Raw genomic sequence first — 16,418 nt, 5'->3', positions numbered from 1 at the left:
TTTGTGGTCTGAGTCCAGAGATAATAGGCTTGGGGTCTGTATTGTGTTTTTGCTCACAACCAGTGGTCAGCCCTCTGCTACTGACATCTGACCATTACAGTGTAAAACTACTAGATCATCAGCCCTCAGAGCTTTAGCTATATTTTAGTTGGATCAGGTTTTGATGTTGACAGCATTTATTTTTTAAGGGGTAAAGTTCTGAGAAAAGTAAGCAAGTGTGATTCAGCAAATAACTGAGAAAAAAATTTTCTGTGCAGATTCAGTAGAAATGAAACGGTGCAAAAGGCTGTTTGGCAGAGGAGGTGTTAAGTTTAAATGTCATTCTTAAAGTGTGAAGGAGGTCAGAGTGGAAGCTCTGGTCTGTTTGGGCTGGAGCTGCGGAGGCCTCCCACCAGTTTTGCATGTTCCCACACAGAGCGCCCCAGTGAACCACGCTAACCTTCTCATTTCATGGGCTTTAATTTCAATTAGCTATGGCTGATCGTTCACTTTGATCATATTAGCCCCAACTGCTTTTTATACGCCCCCATGCTTTCTTGTTGGCTTTACTAAACCCTCTGGAATTAACAGTGGCGATGGCATCTTGATTTCCACTTCCTACAGCTGTCCCCTCATCTTCCTGCTCTGTTTCTTTCCTGCTCACCCTTCCTCCATCTCTCTCACTCTCTCTCTCTCTCTCTCTGCCTTCTGTTTACCCCTCTCCGTTCCACTGTTTTTCCACACTCACAAAAACATATCATTTAACATGTCATGCACATTCCATTGATGCCATCAAGTAAGTGCCTTTGCTGTTCCTTGATTAGCTGTTGAGGTGCTGAACTGCGTAGAAGTTCAAATAAATAAAAAGGGGGTTCAGAAGTGCAGCTTGTTGTCTTCGCTGCTCATCAGTGAGGGAGCCTGTATTAAAAGCCCTTTTAAACCAACTTGCTAAGCTCTTTTGCGTTTTACTTGTATTTATTTTGCTCCCTCATAACAGACAAACGCACTCAGATGTGTCCTATGGAACAGGTAGCATTCATAAAGGCTAAATGATAGCTTCTTGTGACAACTGACAACCCTACACAATCATTTATAAAGGTCTATTCCAGCATCATAAAGGCATATAGTCATGAAAAGCCAATGTAGGTGTTATGTAACCTTATGAACACTTTCGTAGTTCCTGACATTTTAACTGGGGATTATTCATTTGATGTCTGCATTAGGCTGAACTGCTCGTGTTAACGTTTACATAGTGTAAATACAGACAGATGGGCTCTCTAAGATTTTATTGGACTGGTGTATATTCTTCTACTGAGTGGCCTTCTTACTTGATGAAACCTAGATGTCTAGATGTGAGTATATGGTACTCAGGAAATGTTTTGGAAAAGTAACTTTAAGGCTTTTTGGTTGATTTGATGTGAATATTTTGTGAAAGAACAGAAAGTGGACTGATATTTACGTTGCCCCTAGACACAAGTATTGACATTTCCATCAAAGATGGCTTATCAGACATCATTATCAGACATCAGCAGAAAATGCTGGATCAGATATCAAAGGGAAAAAAAAACTAACGAATCTGATCTAATTCTGTGGCAAATCTTGTTTAAAATCTAGTGCAGACTCATTGTGTGATACTGTTGACTAAGTGTTTCTTCCTTTTGGTTAATAGAGTGTTTTGAGTAGTTTGAGCATGATAGTCTGTTTTAAGATATTTATCTTATGTGAAGTGCTTTAAGTAAAAGTAACTATTTTAATTTCAGCTGATACTAAAGATTTTAATATCGAAATGGGAAAATTAAAAAGTGGCACCATCTCTAGATTCCATTCAACACTATGAAGCCTCAGTGCTTCAACTGGAGGATGTTGATGATAGACTGTATGATAGAGACCCTACAGTCCATTTCTAGCTTCCTTCTTGCCAAATGTGTTCATTAGACGCTGAACATTTTCTGAACAGGCTTAAAAACCTAAAGAATGGAACATGGCATGGTTATAGATACTTTTACTTTTTACTACGGTTTTTTAGAGCGATTCTTATATTTTCCTTTTGTTATTCTCTTAAGAGTATATATGGTGAATGGAGGAACAGCAAAGTAAGAATTTCATTGTACAGTGCAACTGCCTGTTCTGCTGTGCACATGACAATAAAACTCTTGAATCTCTATAGGCCAAGCAGCTTTTAGTCTGAATCCAGACAGTTCATGCCTGCACTGCTGAGTGATGTTGACCGTGCACCCTTCACAAGCTGCAACTTGGCTTTTACACTCTTTTGTAATATGACACCTTGCTCTTGTACTCCTCTGTCTATGTGGATGAGGTCTGGTGTAAGTCAGAAACATCAGTGAATGCTGAAGGTGCATCATTAATAATGTAGGGATCTCTCGCTGGCTTTTAGTGCGTGGTATTTTATTCCCCATGTACAAGGGTTCTTAAAGGTTATCTGTGTATTTTACAAATGTCATACCTTTTTGCTGCACAAGTAAGGTCATGATAACACCCTTAATTGCATTTCTGTCAGCTTTAACCAATGTTTTGCTGAACATCTTAACTAGATGAAATAGAAATATATTTGTCTTTCCTAGTAGCTTCTTCCAGGTACAGAGACCACATTTACCACTCTGATTACTTTAAAACATTCTCATCATCTTTTCTTAACATTTTTTTTTCTCAACTGTTCTTCTGCAGTTCTACCGAAGGATTTGTGGGCATGTTGGTGGCTTTGCCTTATGAGAACTGCCTAGAAAAATTCCGTCAGTGTGGGGCATCTTACCTCAGACACCCATGAGTCTGGTCAGGCCGTGCTTTCTGGAACATCATGCTGTGCCACATTGGCTCCCCTTTCAGGTAAGATCTCACTTTGGCTTCTTATTTGTTCCATTGTGGTTGTGGAAAGTACCTTGACCTCAGTCTTTCCATCTCTCTATGTTCCTAAGCTTGTCACTTTGGTATAAGAATGTTGTTGTTGAGTTCTGTAATTTATGAACATCATTCAGAGTTAAACACCTCCAGAGACTTACTTTTAACTTTGTTCAGGCCCGTTGCATTCAGTGAAGATCTACTTGATTTTAGTGTTTTTTTTTTTATTTATATATAAAAGAAGAAACTTGTCACATTTTACATAGATTTATTTGATTTACAGTTAAGTATTTATTTTGTCCACCTTTTACTTTTATTACGGCTTTCTCTTTTTAGAAGATTTGTTCTTTTCAATTTGTATTTCTCCAAAGTTCAGTCTTAGAAGTTGGCTGTATTTTCTGTGGTGGCCCTTTTATTATTTCCTTTGGCAGCTACACATCCTTCCATCTGAAGCAAGAGTGGACCTTGTGCTGTTTCACTGATGGTAACTGTTTGAGTGGTCTACCAGGTTTTGCAAGGTTGTTAGAAGTCACATTTTCTATCTTTTAATATTTTGTAGGAACTACTGCTTTTCACTTTTTTCTTTGATGTTTCCTTTACTTACACCAGTGGAATGTTATATATAATCTCCTGAGAAATATCTCCTTAATTAATAACTTGTACTACTAACTTGTACCTAACGGCTGTTTTGACTGGAAGTTAAATAAATGAAGGGTGGTCTCTGGGTCTTTGGCTTCCCTGCTGCTGCCCTTTTACATTCTGTAAGTATTCCTTAATGACTAAAACAATAGACATGAAAAGCAAACATTTTTACACTACATTTACACTAAGAAATTAACATAAGTTATTTTTTCCCCTTTCTCCTATAAAGTACTGTCTCAGAGACATGATAACATAATAGTAGAAATTTAGTACAAAAGTAGTAAACACTATTCCATTTACCAGTGTCCTCCTTTTTGGTGTCCCACTACTTATTCCCTGAACCAAAATGGTCTCCAAGTTTGAGTGCTATACTTTTTCTTTGTTTCGTCTCTCGTTGCATGTGTTTTGGAAGGAAAGGGGCCTTGCAACACCCTGATTCCTGCTGCCGTGAGCGCGGATTAACCCCCTAACCCTGCGTCTCAGACAGAGACAGACCTGGGCAATCAGCAGGTTTCCTGTCTCATAATTATTGGAGCTTGATTGGTCTGTCAGAGTCCAGATCACCCTCCAGCCCACCTCCCCTCTCCCCTGTTCCACTGCGCATTAATAACCCCCAGTCATGTGAGGAATGTGTGTTTACACGTGCACCTCTGTGCAAAATGGGCAGGGCTCATGGCTCTTATGTCCTAGAACAGCCCGTTTAGAGCTGCTCCACTCTGAATTACTGCAGCTAATTCGCAGGCCTTCGTTTTGATTGGACCTAAGTGAGAGTTTAGGTTTGGCTTAGTGAAGTGGATCAATCAGGCCATTTGAGTGTGGTTTAGTGAGCTGTGCTGACCTGGGATGTTTACATGGGGCTGGTGAGATGGCAGGCTGGGGGGAGGGGCTGTTCCACTCAATTGCAGCCACATGTTTGCAGAGGACGTGGAGCTGAACGAGGCCGTGTGATCTGCCAGACTTTAAACAGAGCCTTTGCCTGTGGGCAGCTCTGAAGTTTTCCAGTGTGTTCCTCCAGACTCGTCGTTACTGTGGTTTCAGCACAAACACACTACCATGCTGCCTTACACTTGTGCATTCATAAACCGTGCACACACTTCCACTCAGTCCCACACACTCATAAATACAAACAGTGTCTTGAGCAGCCTTCAGCACACACACTTGCACAGACCACACACAGCAACCTAATTTAGGATGAGCCCATCCATGCAGTCCATGTGATTCAAGATTTTTGGATGCATACAAGGGAAAAATTAAACCATCGACTAGTTGTGGTGTAGTTTACAATATACTGGGTACCCAAGTAAATATATGTGATTGTATTGATCTGTCAAACAGTTTTTTTCTTGTGAGTCGTTGCCCTATGTCTGCTCATTAGTCTACTCTGCTCATTGCTATAGAACATGAAATCATGTAGGTAGAGCTTTCAAGGGAGGAGTTTCTGTGTAGCTGTGTTACTGGATGTAGGATCAAACAAACCAGAAGTCATGTTTGGGCTTTGAAGAGAGTTTGTTGCTGCGGAGGGTTCAACGCTTGAGAACATGCATAAAATACAAGCTTTTATAGCACTCCTGCTGCTCCAATTAGATGGTCTCAGCTCAAAGCTGTAAAATTGCAACCATTTAGTAGCTTTACATTACATTCTAAATGGTGCTTGCAAACTACACTGAGAGGAATTATTGGCTGGTTATTTATGAAAGTTGCATTCTTTACCATTATATCAACTTACAGTGCTTGTATGTTCAGGCAATAGTGCTAGGCCATAGTATGTTTGAATGCTTGGTAAAAATGCACTGAAATTTTTAGTGTCAAATTTAGTAAAAAAAATGGAAATTTCAGGTTTTGGATGAAAAAGTTATAATCTCAAACAGCAGTGCCAAAGCACAAAATATAACTTACAAAATGTAATTAATTACTTGGGATGACCAGCTATACTCTGTGGTCAAGAATGTTCGATTTTGCGGCATGTCCTATAGAATAACATAATGTAATAATTTTAGGAAGTTTGAAGTTGTTTTTCGATTTTGGTTTTCAGCCCAGTAAAGTATGGGTGGACAATATAGCTAAAAGATTCATTAATTTTATGTCCGAATTGCAATTTGAAGGAGTGAATTTTCAATTTTAGCCTACAGTATAAAGAGTGTTGTCATAATTTTATAAGTAATAATCTACATAAGTTTAAGTAGTGAAATTAAACTCAATAACATGGAGCTTGTGAACTGTTTGGAGAAGTGTTAAATTAATCAGATGCAGTAAAACGCCCACACCTAACACTGCTGGCAGTCTGGCACAGTACATTCAGCATTCAATCTATAATCTAGAAAAAGTGGATATACCAGGCATCCTGGCCACAACATCAGCCCTGACCCTTTATTGAATTATTGAAAATAATCACAGTTGATGTCACATTCGCCATATCAGTCAGAAAAATCATAATTAGATATTTCCCCATCCCCATTCAATGCTAGTGGGCAATATGGTAATATGACATGATCAGGAATTATATGAATATTATCAGTACTGAAATGACTGCATATTTGATTAAAACGTAGTTTTTGCCTTATTGCTGTGAGGTTGTAAGTTTGAATCCTGACAGTGCTGGGTATGAAAATAATTGGTCCTTCTTAATTGGATTATGTAGAAATCATTCTACTTGTTGTTTTAATAGCATCTTTTAAATGCAACACTACTATTGTGCTTGTGCTTGGTGTCTGTTCCAGCATTGATCAAACCCATAAAAATGGAAGATCATGAAATGTGTCTAGAAAATATTGTGATACTATATTTTTTCCACCCCTCTTGGGAAGCATGTTTTTTTTTTTTGTCAGGCCAGTGACCCTGAGGCCTCCTTTGATTGACATCCTGTCCAGCTCACTCTGCAGAGCAGGAAAGACTTTGGGAGAAGGAAAATTTGCCACAGAAGATAAAGCCTCTTTATCATTCGTCCCACTTGGAATGCAGAAGCAGGTAATGGAAAACTGGCCCCCACCAACCCCCACCGATGTCAGACCGTAGTGCCTCCTGAAAGAGAGCGGCGCGAACATCGGCACCAGACTAGCTCAATTTCACAGGAAAAAACCAAAACAGTCACCCCTCCCCATGATAAGAAAACATATCTCCCAACAGTACCGCAGCAGGTCTCTCTAATCTATATGGATAAGGGAGAAAATAGCATGCTTTTAAACACTTTGTGGCAGACATCTAGATGTGTTGGCCTGTAGAAAAGTGCCTGCAGAGACAGTGTGGCAGCACGAGTGCTGCGGGTGAAAGTGATCTGTTTGAAAGAGAAGAACCTCTTCCTAAAGCCATTAAGGCTTCTGTGGTCGGAGCGGTGGGGACACTGAAACTACCTGCATAAAGTGCATTTCTGTGCCTTACTTAACGTGGCAGCATGTCTTTCAGCTCACACCACTTTGTGCACGGTGTTTAAGGGAACGTGTACAATGTCACATTCATTAACGAGACAGATGACATATGTCTTCATACACGGAGTGAGCACTTATGAATGTGGATGTTTTTTCCCTGAGCACTTCGTCACAGCAGCTTTGGCAGGTCTGTATGGATTAGAATCCGTGACTTGGCGAGCAGGAATTTACTCTCGTTAAGTGGGCCCATATTGTGAAGCATGGTTGATCTTTCCCAGGTACAGAATAGTGTGTTTTGAAGAAAGACAGACGGGGAAGAGGAATGCCTTTTGGTTATGGTGCATGATGGAGAATGAAGTCCTTAGAGACGCAGTCTTCCAGTAATGATAAGGATCTGATCCAGATAATGAAACTGAAATAGGCTGCTAATGTTTCTGTAAGCACAGACGGCTCTTTGAAAAGGTCAGACATTGACTGTAGAACTTCTTTAGATTTTTTCCAAATCTTCAGAAGATTCTGGATCATTCTGTACAGTAATGTAACTGTATACTTCAAGGAGTATAAGTATAAAGTGCTGCAGTGTTACTGATTCTACACATGTTTTTTGTTGCCTTGTTTTGCCTTTCCTCTCCCTCAAATGAAATGACACAACAGTGGAAAATGCATACAAGAGTTTCTGCTGAACTGCACTTTGGGTGTTGGGCAGTTGTACTTTTCCTTTTCTGTCATGGGTGTTGGCCAGAGGCAGCGACACATCCCTGCCTGGTGTCTCCCTCGAATCACAGTGTGATGCCTTGAGTCCTGTCCAAAAAGCCAAGCTTTTTTTGGCCCTGGAATGTGTCGGAGCATGTGCATCTTCTAAAGCTTAGCTTTATTTTCAGCTGGATGGAGTAATTACAGGCTGGGCTGAGCCTCTCCAGCCGGCAAATCCACAGCACAAGTTTCCCAGGATCTGCCGGAGGTCAGACTGGAGAAGGCTTAAAACAGTTAGTCTCAGAACACCTCTGACTGACCCTTTAACCGCAAGCTTTGCAAAGGAGCCCATCCTTTATAAGATTATGCATGTTGTATTTGTAATGTTTTCACCAAAAAAAGATGTCTGACTCTCTTGGGTACTTTAAAGATAGCAACAGAGAAATGGCATCTACACGAGAAATCCCTGAGAGCAGTATAAACACACACGGCCAAGGAAGTGATATCCCCCTACAGAAAAAGAAAGTGACTGGAGGTTGCTGGAAAGGACATTGAGCATCGGGCAGGATTGTTACTGGTGCTGCTTCAAACAAATAGGACTTGAGGGAGGACAGTCTGGGAACAAGCTGCCCAGACACAGCTGTAGAGTTTGAGGTTTGTCTAGACTCTCTGGTCAGTGAGAGTTGAGATGAGATGTCTCATTTTTTATTCATGCAGCAGACCACTGGAGAAGCTACATGAGGATATGAGTAAAAAGATACATATATACATGTTGATGTCTCAGAATGTTTGATTTAGCTCAAATCCAAATGGGAGATTGTGCTTTGTTGGGTTCTCCACGGAGGCAGATATGTAACAAGAGAATGCAAATGTTTTTTCTGTATTTTTTTTCTTCATAAATTTTCCACAACCAGTTAAATAGTTTTGCTGATTGATATGTGAAATATCAGGTACTTGGGTAACCAATATGTTTCTTGCATGATAAAAGCAACAGTTATTATTGTTATAAATATTCTGAAATAGAAAGAATCAAATAGAGCTTGCCATTTCCATTTACACACACTCTGTTGGGTAGCACAGTGGATAGCACCACCACTCAATGCAGTGGATGAAGATCAGTTCACTGTCTAAGTGCCACTACTGTACAAATAATCTTTGGGCAAGACTTCTAACATTTACATTTACAAATGATTGAAATTATTGTAGGTAATTCTGGATCAGAGCATTTGCAAATGAACTTTTATTAAATTAAGTGCCTACATGAAATATAAATGCTAACAGTAATGGTCATGTCCAGATTAGCTATGTCATGGCTATATAAAATTAAAAATAATATTTAAAAAAAAATTACCCTACCCCCACCCTCACCCATTGGATCTTTTCTTCAGCTTGTCTTGTGTCTCTGGGGCCATGTTCAAACATTTGATAAGTCAGATATAACCCAAAGACGTGCTGTGGATGTGAGAGACGGTGTGTCTTCAGCAGCCAAGCATCACTGAGCAATCAGAGGGCTGCAGTCAGCGGGGAATGATGGATCGAAGGCTGGGGGGTGTGGGGGATGAAGGAGGAAAGAAGAGGAGGAGTGTAGCAGAAGGGCTGGAAGGGGAGTGCTCTGTATTCTTATGCTAATCCAGGCTGGGATGAGGTACAGAAGCAGCCAAGCAAACAATGAGAGTGGAGCCGGGAAGTCTGCTCTTCGCTGCTGGCCAGCGTGCCTTGAGAGGCAGGCGAGGCGCTGGGCTGCCTGCAAGGAGGGGCCCCCAGGAGGGGCCAGGGGATGCATGCCAGCACACACACACACACACTGCACTCACTGACTCGCGCTCAAGAGACAGCAGTGGAGAGTGTGTCTGTGTGTGTGTTAATGAGTTCCTTGTTCCTTATGAATAATTTGTTGAAATTCTGAAACATTGTGCTTAGTAGACTATTTATTTGATATTTGAAAACTTTACTTTGTGATAATGAACATAAGCACACATCGCATGGCTAAACGCAATCTGTATTGCAAATAATTGAAATAATGCCAGACAAGAATAAATGTAGTGTTTTGGATTATTTTGAGAGTTTTGTTCCATTTAGCTTTTATCTGTCATACCAGAGTTGCTTTCCAAAGATAGATAGGGCCTTAAAATACATATTGTAGAATGCCCTGTGACCAGAAGGTTGCCAGTTCAATCCCGTTTGTGGGATTAAAAAGGTATCACTTACTTAAAATAAGTTATCACGTCCTCTACAGAACACACTCTTAAATATGGCATTTCTGCACATTTTAGGGCACAGTTTCTATCTTTTTACTAAATTTAACATGGCAAATTTAACAATGGGAGGGAAAAAAAGCATAAAATGTCACATAACTTTACACCGGGTACATTGTATGTTTTGATCTCTGCAGAGGATGTGTTCTTATTTCACCTAGAAAATCAACAAAGGATGAAATTTGCGCCCAAACATTTGCATGCAGCTTCTCTTAAGAATTTTGTCGTAGCTTGCTGTGATGGCTGCTTTAAAGCCAGTGGCAGTGTTACCAGTGTAAAAAAAGAAACATCTAACAATGTTAGAAATTTTGGAATTGAGTGGAAAAAAGAATTTGTGTGGCTGGAGTGCGGTTTTGGGAAGGATGTGATTTTCTGCCAAGCTTATTGTCAGATACTTTTTACCAAAAAGTGTAGCGGACATGGGGGACTCCTAGCAAAACATCTTTCAAATCAGACTTCTTTGTTGTTGTTTTTTTTTTGTTTGTTTGTTTTTTTTTTCTTCTGTTTTCACTGTTGTATGTGCTTATTAAGTACAGTGTATGTGAGTAAGTACAATGGTAAGTACAGTGCATGTGCAGTAAACATGCTTCTGTTGTTCTGGCCAAAGTTCTTAATTTTGACCACAAAATACATTGGCATGATGGCCCAAATGATCAATGCAAATTTATATATCTGTCTACCAGTGGACAGATGAATTTTCTACATTTCCCTTTAGGAAACTTCAGCACATTTACACTACCATTCGTACGTTTGGAATCATATCATCATATCAACAGCTTGGTGTTGAACAGCATTCACTCAGTATGGATTCATCTACAGCTCTGTTTATCATTCTAGCTCACGTTTCCTAGTATTTTACAGCTTCCTATGAAACAGTTTTAATCTATAATGTTGTAGAGCAGCATCTTAATAGAATCGCTTTGTATGTGTGTCTTCAACTGTTTTTATGTTAAAACTATTTGAAGAACAGTGTAACTATGAATTTCCTTTCCGTATCAGAGTGTTTAAGGGAATGGAATGTCAGTAATATTTCATTTTGGGTAAAAATATATATCTGAATGATACTAATCAAAACTATTCATCTCTATATTTAACAACAGTTTTTGAAGAGTTGTATATTCAGCTACTAATAATTCAGCTGTATTTCACACTGAAGGTGGCATGATATTTGTGTTGCTGTTAGATTGGAAGAGATTTAAAAATGAAGTTTAGTTCTGCATTATGTAATAAATGCTTGAGTCTACTTAAATGGTAAAAGTGGTTCTGCTTCAGTGGACTCTATATTGACCTGTATTGTAAAAACTGAGACTTTTAGAACCACTCTTGCTACCTTGGGGAAAGAGTTGCCCCCACTCACTCTGCTGCTCCTCAGATTTCTGTCTCCAGAGCGATTTTTCCCTTTCAAGCTTTGTGTGATTGACGATTGTGGGAATTCCTTCCTAGAGCCCCCACCTCCCATGCCTCAGTGATTTGCTATAAGGAGCAGTTATTCTAGATGGTGGTCACAGTCTCTTCTACATTTTTTTTTTTCTTCTTCTCTGTTCGTTCACCCATTTAAGGCAAAGTAATGAGGAGAACTCCTCTGAAGAATGTGGGGAAAGACCTTCTGAGGGACTGTGCTGTTTAGCTCATTGGATTCTTGACCTTTTGTTCATGCTTACTGGGATTAATCCAAGTTAAGTTGTCCATCTGCTAATTCTCACTACTCAGCTTTGATTGTGTTATTCATATCACGTTATCCCGGTTAAGTTGGGATCTGTATTAAGTCAAGATTAGCAAGACCTCAGATTCAGCCTGGGGAGAAATTAATATGTACATAAAATTAGTGAAAATGGTCATTTTTGCATGGGACCTATGTAGTTAGCTGGTTGCTGATATAGTTAATGTTGCACTATGAAATCTTAAATTTCATTGTGACTGGAAGAACTATTTATAATAATACTAACTCCGCATGTACCATTCTTCATTTTATTTGTAAGTGTTTAAGTGCTTTTCACTGTAATATGTAAAATATTGCAAAGTTAAAAACACCACAGTCTAAATGAAAAGAAATGCCCAATTGCAAACATGGGCAAAATTAGCCCATATACTTGTGTATATGAATATTAATCTAGCTTTAAAATTCTTGATATTTCTAGAACATTGCAAAGCATAGGAGCTATATAAGAAAATGATCTACCTCCTGAGCTGTAAGTGATCTTAGGAGTTTGCTGTAAGCATGCACCAGCTGAACAAAGTTGTCCGGACCCAACCGTAGGTTATTTTGTAAATTTCTTACTACTTTCAGTATTTAAATATTAGTCCAGTTTTTCCTCATGCAGTTGTTACAAAAATTTCCCAGCAAATGAATAGGATTATTGATGATGGTAGTGATATTGATGATAAAATTGGCGCCACCTACGACTCATGAGCATGTGAGTCAACAGTAAGGGATAGTTCAGTGAGTCAGTCAGTCTCTGGCCCAATGAGATGTCTCGAAATAAATTCCCACCAAGAAGAGTGGATAGGTCAGAGTTTCTTTAGTATCAATTAAAGATATTGCTTGGGTCAGTTGTAGGTCAGTTTCAATGGGGGATGTGAAGCAGGTTGTGGTAGAAAGAGATCGGAGGCCTGAGTTGAGTCCAGCGCGTGGCTTTGTGTGTTATGCTGTTGCTGTGCGAGAGTGTGCAGCGGAAGCTCTTGTTTACCGATGGAAGTGTCAGTGTCAGGGGCCTCATATGAGTGTGAGGGAATCGTGCTCCCTTGCAGGCTGCACTGCCCTGCCCGGTCTCAGGCCTCCAATATCTTCTCAAGGACCAGCCGTGGCATGCCTGCCAGCACTGATCTTTTATCTTTTCTTTCCTCCTGTGTTCCTCAAACCTGGCCTACAGTGACGTGGCCCTGCGGCTCCTTCACAAGATCCAAAAAAGTTTAGAAAAGTTTGAGTAAATGTTGCTGTTTTTGTTATATTTTTATATTTGGAACACTTTGAGGAAATTGTCAGCCAAGAAATTAGCCTGTATGATTCTAATAGATTCTAACATTGCAAAATCAATGCAGTTGAATCAACACCATCAGAGTGATGCACCAATGCAATTCACACCTCTAATAGACAGACAGTTTCATATAGTGTTACAGTGTCCTATAATCCATTGAAATGTTTTGTTGTTATAGAGCGATGCGTGAGTTAAGGCCTGTTGCTGGCACTGCCCATTCTTTCCTTTGCCTGTGGTCCTGTTAGGAGGGGGCAATGGGCCATCTTAAGGGGTCCCTCTTGAGCCACAGGAGCCCCTCCTTTGTTTCCCCATTACCCAGGAGTCAGGGAAGTGTGAAAAGTAGGGCGCAGGTCGGGGCTCTTTGTCCCCCTTGGCCAAATGAAAAGTGACAGACACCAGCCCCCTCTCCGTGCCTGTTAATTCACCTCCCCCCAAGCCCAAGCAGCCACTGGGACCCACTAATTGCACAGAGACACGCAGGAACTAGGAGAGAGCAGACACATTATGTTATTAACGCTGGACAGGGCCCAACACCAGCTATTTGTATGGGACACCCCCTGATCAGAGTTGTTCAAAACTCAAAGGTCAAGCTGCGCAGAAAGAAAGCTTGGGGTGCTAAGGTAGGAGCGAGTTAAGACAGCCGCAAAGAGTATTGTGCTCATTTCAATACAGTTAAGTTGAGGACACTTGTCATAGTAGTAATAAAGGTGTAACATTTGCAAAACTAATGAAAACTTGAAAAAAAGAAATAAAAACAGTCAATTGAAATTTAAGACCATATAAGTAGTCAGGCTCTAAGTTTATTTTTATGTTTGTTATGAACAAATCAGTCTTAATGTCAGAATCGTGAATTGTATCAAACACAAACCTCAAAGTTCTGTATTTTGACCACTAATCAACCTCTTTTGCTCTCTTTTCTGTGTAGGGTTTTAACAAGACGAATCAGTGAATAGACTTCAAAGTTTCCACCATTTTCTTGCTGTTGTGCTGTCTGCATCCCTAAGAGGTCATCCCCCAGCATCATCACTCCACAGTACTAAAGCACAACACAATCTACAGCCTTTCACTACTCTACTGCCATGAGGAAGATGATTGGAGTCCTGCTCACAGTCCTTGGAGCTTGCATTCTTCTCTCTCTTCAAGTTGAGGGTAAGATATCTCAACTGCAAGTTCTAAAACTGAACTGCCTCCTGCAGAGTTTTCTGCCAAGACATTTGGAAATATTAAACTCTTTAGAGTGGACAGTTTGGATAATTTCCTATGTTCTTATTAATAACATGTGTTTATAATGCTTGTGTTTCAGTCATCAGTCCGTGTAGCAATTAAGATTTTGTTTTGTTTGGTTTAAAAAATTGGCAGAGGAGAAAACTGGAGATGCTTGAATTGTTTCTGAGATGACGAATACTGATAGAAATGCATCAACATTTGGAAATGCAAAACAGATATTAGATTTTTTTCCTGCGTTTACATGACATTGTCAGTAGTTTGACTTCATTAGTGGGTGTCGGCCTTTAGAAATATGCATGTTAATGGCTGTGGTCATCGTTGTCAATGGCTAGGAGATCTTGAATCAGTCACTACACGTTGAGTAATGCTTCAGAGAACAAAGACTGAATTCAGTTGGATTTTCAGTCTGATTTTTTTTTTTCTGTTTGTTGTAAAAATGTTTTTCCTTCCATTTTAAGTTACATGTAGAAGTAGGTCACTGTACTACATCTCATTTCACAAAAAAAAACAGACTATACCTAAATGCTATGTCCCACATCATGAGCTATCTGAAGGCATTTGTTCAGGGGCATAATTCGCCCATTCAGTGGGGTATTCACTAGTTGTAATGTGAGAATCCACATCTTTCAGCTTCCACTGTTTAGGTGTGAATGGCCCATTGCTAGCACAAAGAATCAATTTCGGTATGCACAGAAGGGCAGTTTGGTGATCATTGGAATTGTGTGTGAGAGATAATGAAGCAAGTAGAATGGTTAGGTGTTTGGATTGGAGCTGTGCATGAATACTGCCTTAACATTCATTGTTTTTGGTCTCTGGTGGGAGGTGGACTGGAATTAACAGATATCTGTAGATTTGGACAAAAGTGAATTGGCTCCATTGTGCTTCTACAGATAAAGTAGCATGTTATCTCTAAATAGAACTTTAAAAGTGCTCTTAAGTCAACTACCTCTGCTGCCTAAAGCAGACTTACTGCACTTGCTTTTGAATCTTACATACTGCAACATATATGTATAATATACATTACGTGTTGCTAAGTAAGCAGAGCTAATCAGAAATGGCCCGTTTTGGGTGTTTGCTAGCGTTTGTAGTATCTTAGATGACCAGACTGCATTAAATTTGACAATGTCTTAGTCACTAACAGTAGCTCTTTTGTAAATTCTTGATAATCTACTCTACAGTTACTCACTGATGTAACTGGATCACACCACCTGTTTTTGTTTGGTGTTTAGTTTATTTTTTCAGAAAGCCTATTTTTGGGTACAGTTTCTTGGAGTTTTAAACATTGTCTATTCTTAGCAACAGAAAAACCATGGGAGAGATCGTTTCCTGTGATGAGGGTTAGACTTATGACCCTTCTGAGCCTGACAAGGAAAGCGGATTGGACGGAGATTAAACTGTACTTAGTATTGAAGCTGTAATTAATTCATCAGATTACAAGATCATTTGCGTTTCGGGTAAGGTTTTTAAAAAAAAAAATTTCACTGCTTTATGTTCATGCTGTTGTTGTTTGGGGGAGTGTTTTCCCTTGATGAAATTGCTGTAGTTATTTTGGTCAAGTGTTGCTGCGCCCAATTCTCAGTAACGTCTTTAACCCTGTGACTGGAGTGGTCACTGTCGGCCTATGAGCCTGGTTAGCCTCCTAAAATATATCTTCCATGTTGCTATTTCCATCTCTGTGCTGGGACTGCTGCAGAAACGGATGCTGGAAGCCATTCCTCCTTGCTCGTAAATAAGGCTAGAGCCATTAAAACAAAGGGCAACCACTGCTGGTCACTGCAAAGGTTCCCTTTAAACAGCAAGAGGGAGCTGAGTGTGGCGAAAAGTGAGGGTTACAAACTGCTGCTGAATGTTGATGAGCATGTTTTTTTTGTTGTTTTGTCGAGGCCAAGGCTCACGGTGAATGGTTTCTTCTGTCTACTGCAAGCGGCCGGCCATTACTCAGAGATATGTCATGTCACCCAACACATTCTTATGGGCTTTTCACATGCTCGGCATTGGTGGTGGTGTTTTTTTTTCTTTTCAGGAACCTGCACTTGTGCAGAGGAGATGTAGTTTGTGAGTTCAGCTTTTAGAAAGGAGGGGCTACCATGAGGAACCTTTTAACTGAGGGTAAATGTAAAGTGACCAAATTAAACCTTTCTTACTCTCTTTGTGGCACAGCATAGGAAAATCACACACAGACCATGTGCCGAGAATCACAGGTCTAGTGTGGCTCACCGCGTCTCACTTAAAGAGATACTCCAGTGTTTTTTGACCTAACCTCTGTGTGCCACATTTGTAGCATGTGATCAACCACAAGTCCCTGTTCTTAGAAAAGAACAGAAAACACATTGACTTAAAGTACGATTATAATAGAAGCCAATGGACAGGTGCTGAAACTGCTTCCCAGTGGTTTCTGTTGTATGTGGGTTTTCTGTTCTTTTGATAAA

The 16,418-nt window shown here is 40.0% G+C and overlaps 1 protein-coding gene across 2 annotated transcripts in view; it reads left to right on the top strand.

Moving 5' to 3' along the window:
- bmpr1ab (bone morphogenetic protein receptor, type IAb) overlaps positions 1 to 16,418 on the top strand; it is a 40,252-nt gene that overhangs the window by 6,574 nt on the left and 17,260 nt on the right. Inside the window, exons 2-4 of one of the 2 annotated variants that reach the window (XM_017702886.2) lie at positions 2,665 to 2,823; positions 6,303 to 6,441; positions 13,688 to 13,911. In XM_017702886.2, the coding sequence (XP_017558375.2) occupies positions 13,842 to 13,911 (70 nt within the window). In that variant the 5' untranslated portion in view covers positions 2,665 to 2,823; positions 6,303 to 6,441; positions 13,688 to 13,841. The remainder of the gene's footprint in view (positions 1 to 2,664; positions 2,824 to 6,302; positions 6,442 to 13,687; positions 13,912 to 16,418) is intronic. The other variant, XM_017702880.2, reaches the window with a different exon arrangement.

Source organism: Pygocentrus nattereri, chromosome 13 (assembly GCF_015220715.1).
Source record: "Pygocentrus nattereri isolate fPygNat1 chromosome 13, fPygNat1.pri, whole genome shotgun sequence".
Classification (NCBI taxonomy): Eukaryota; Metazoa; Chordata; class Actinopteri; order Characiformes; family Serrasalmidae; genus Pygocentrus; species Pygocentrus nattereri.
This window is presented reverse-complemented; position numbering and strand designations above follow the sequence as displayed.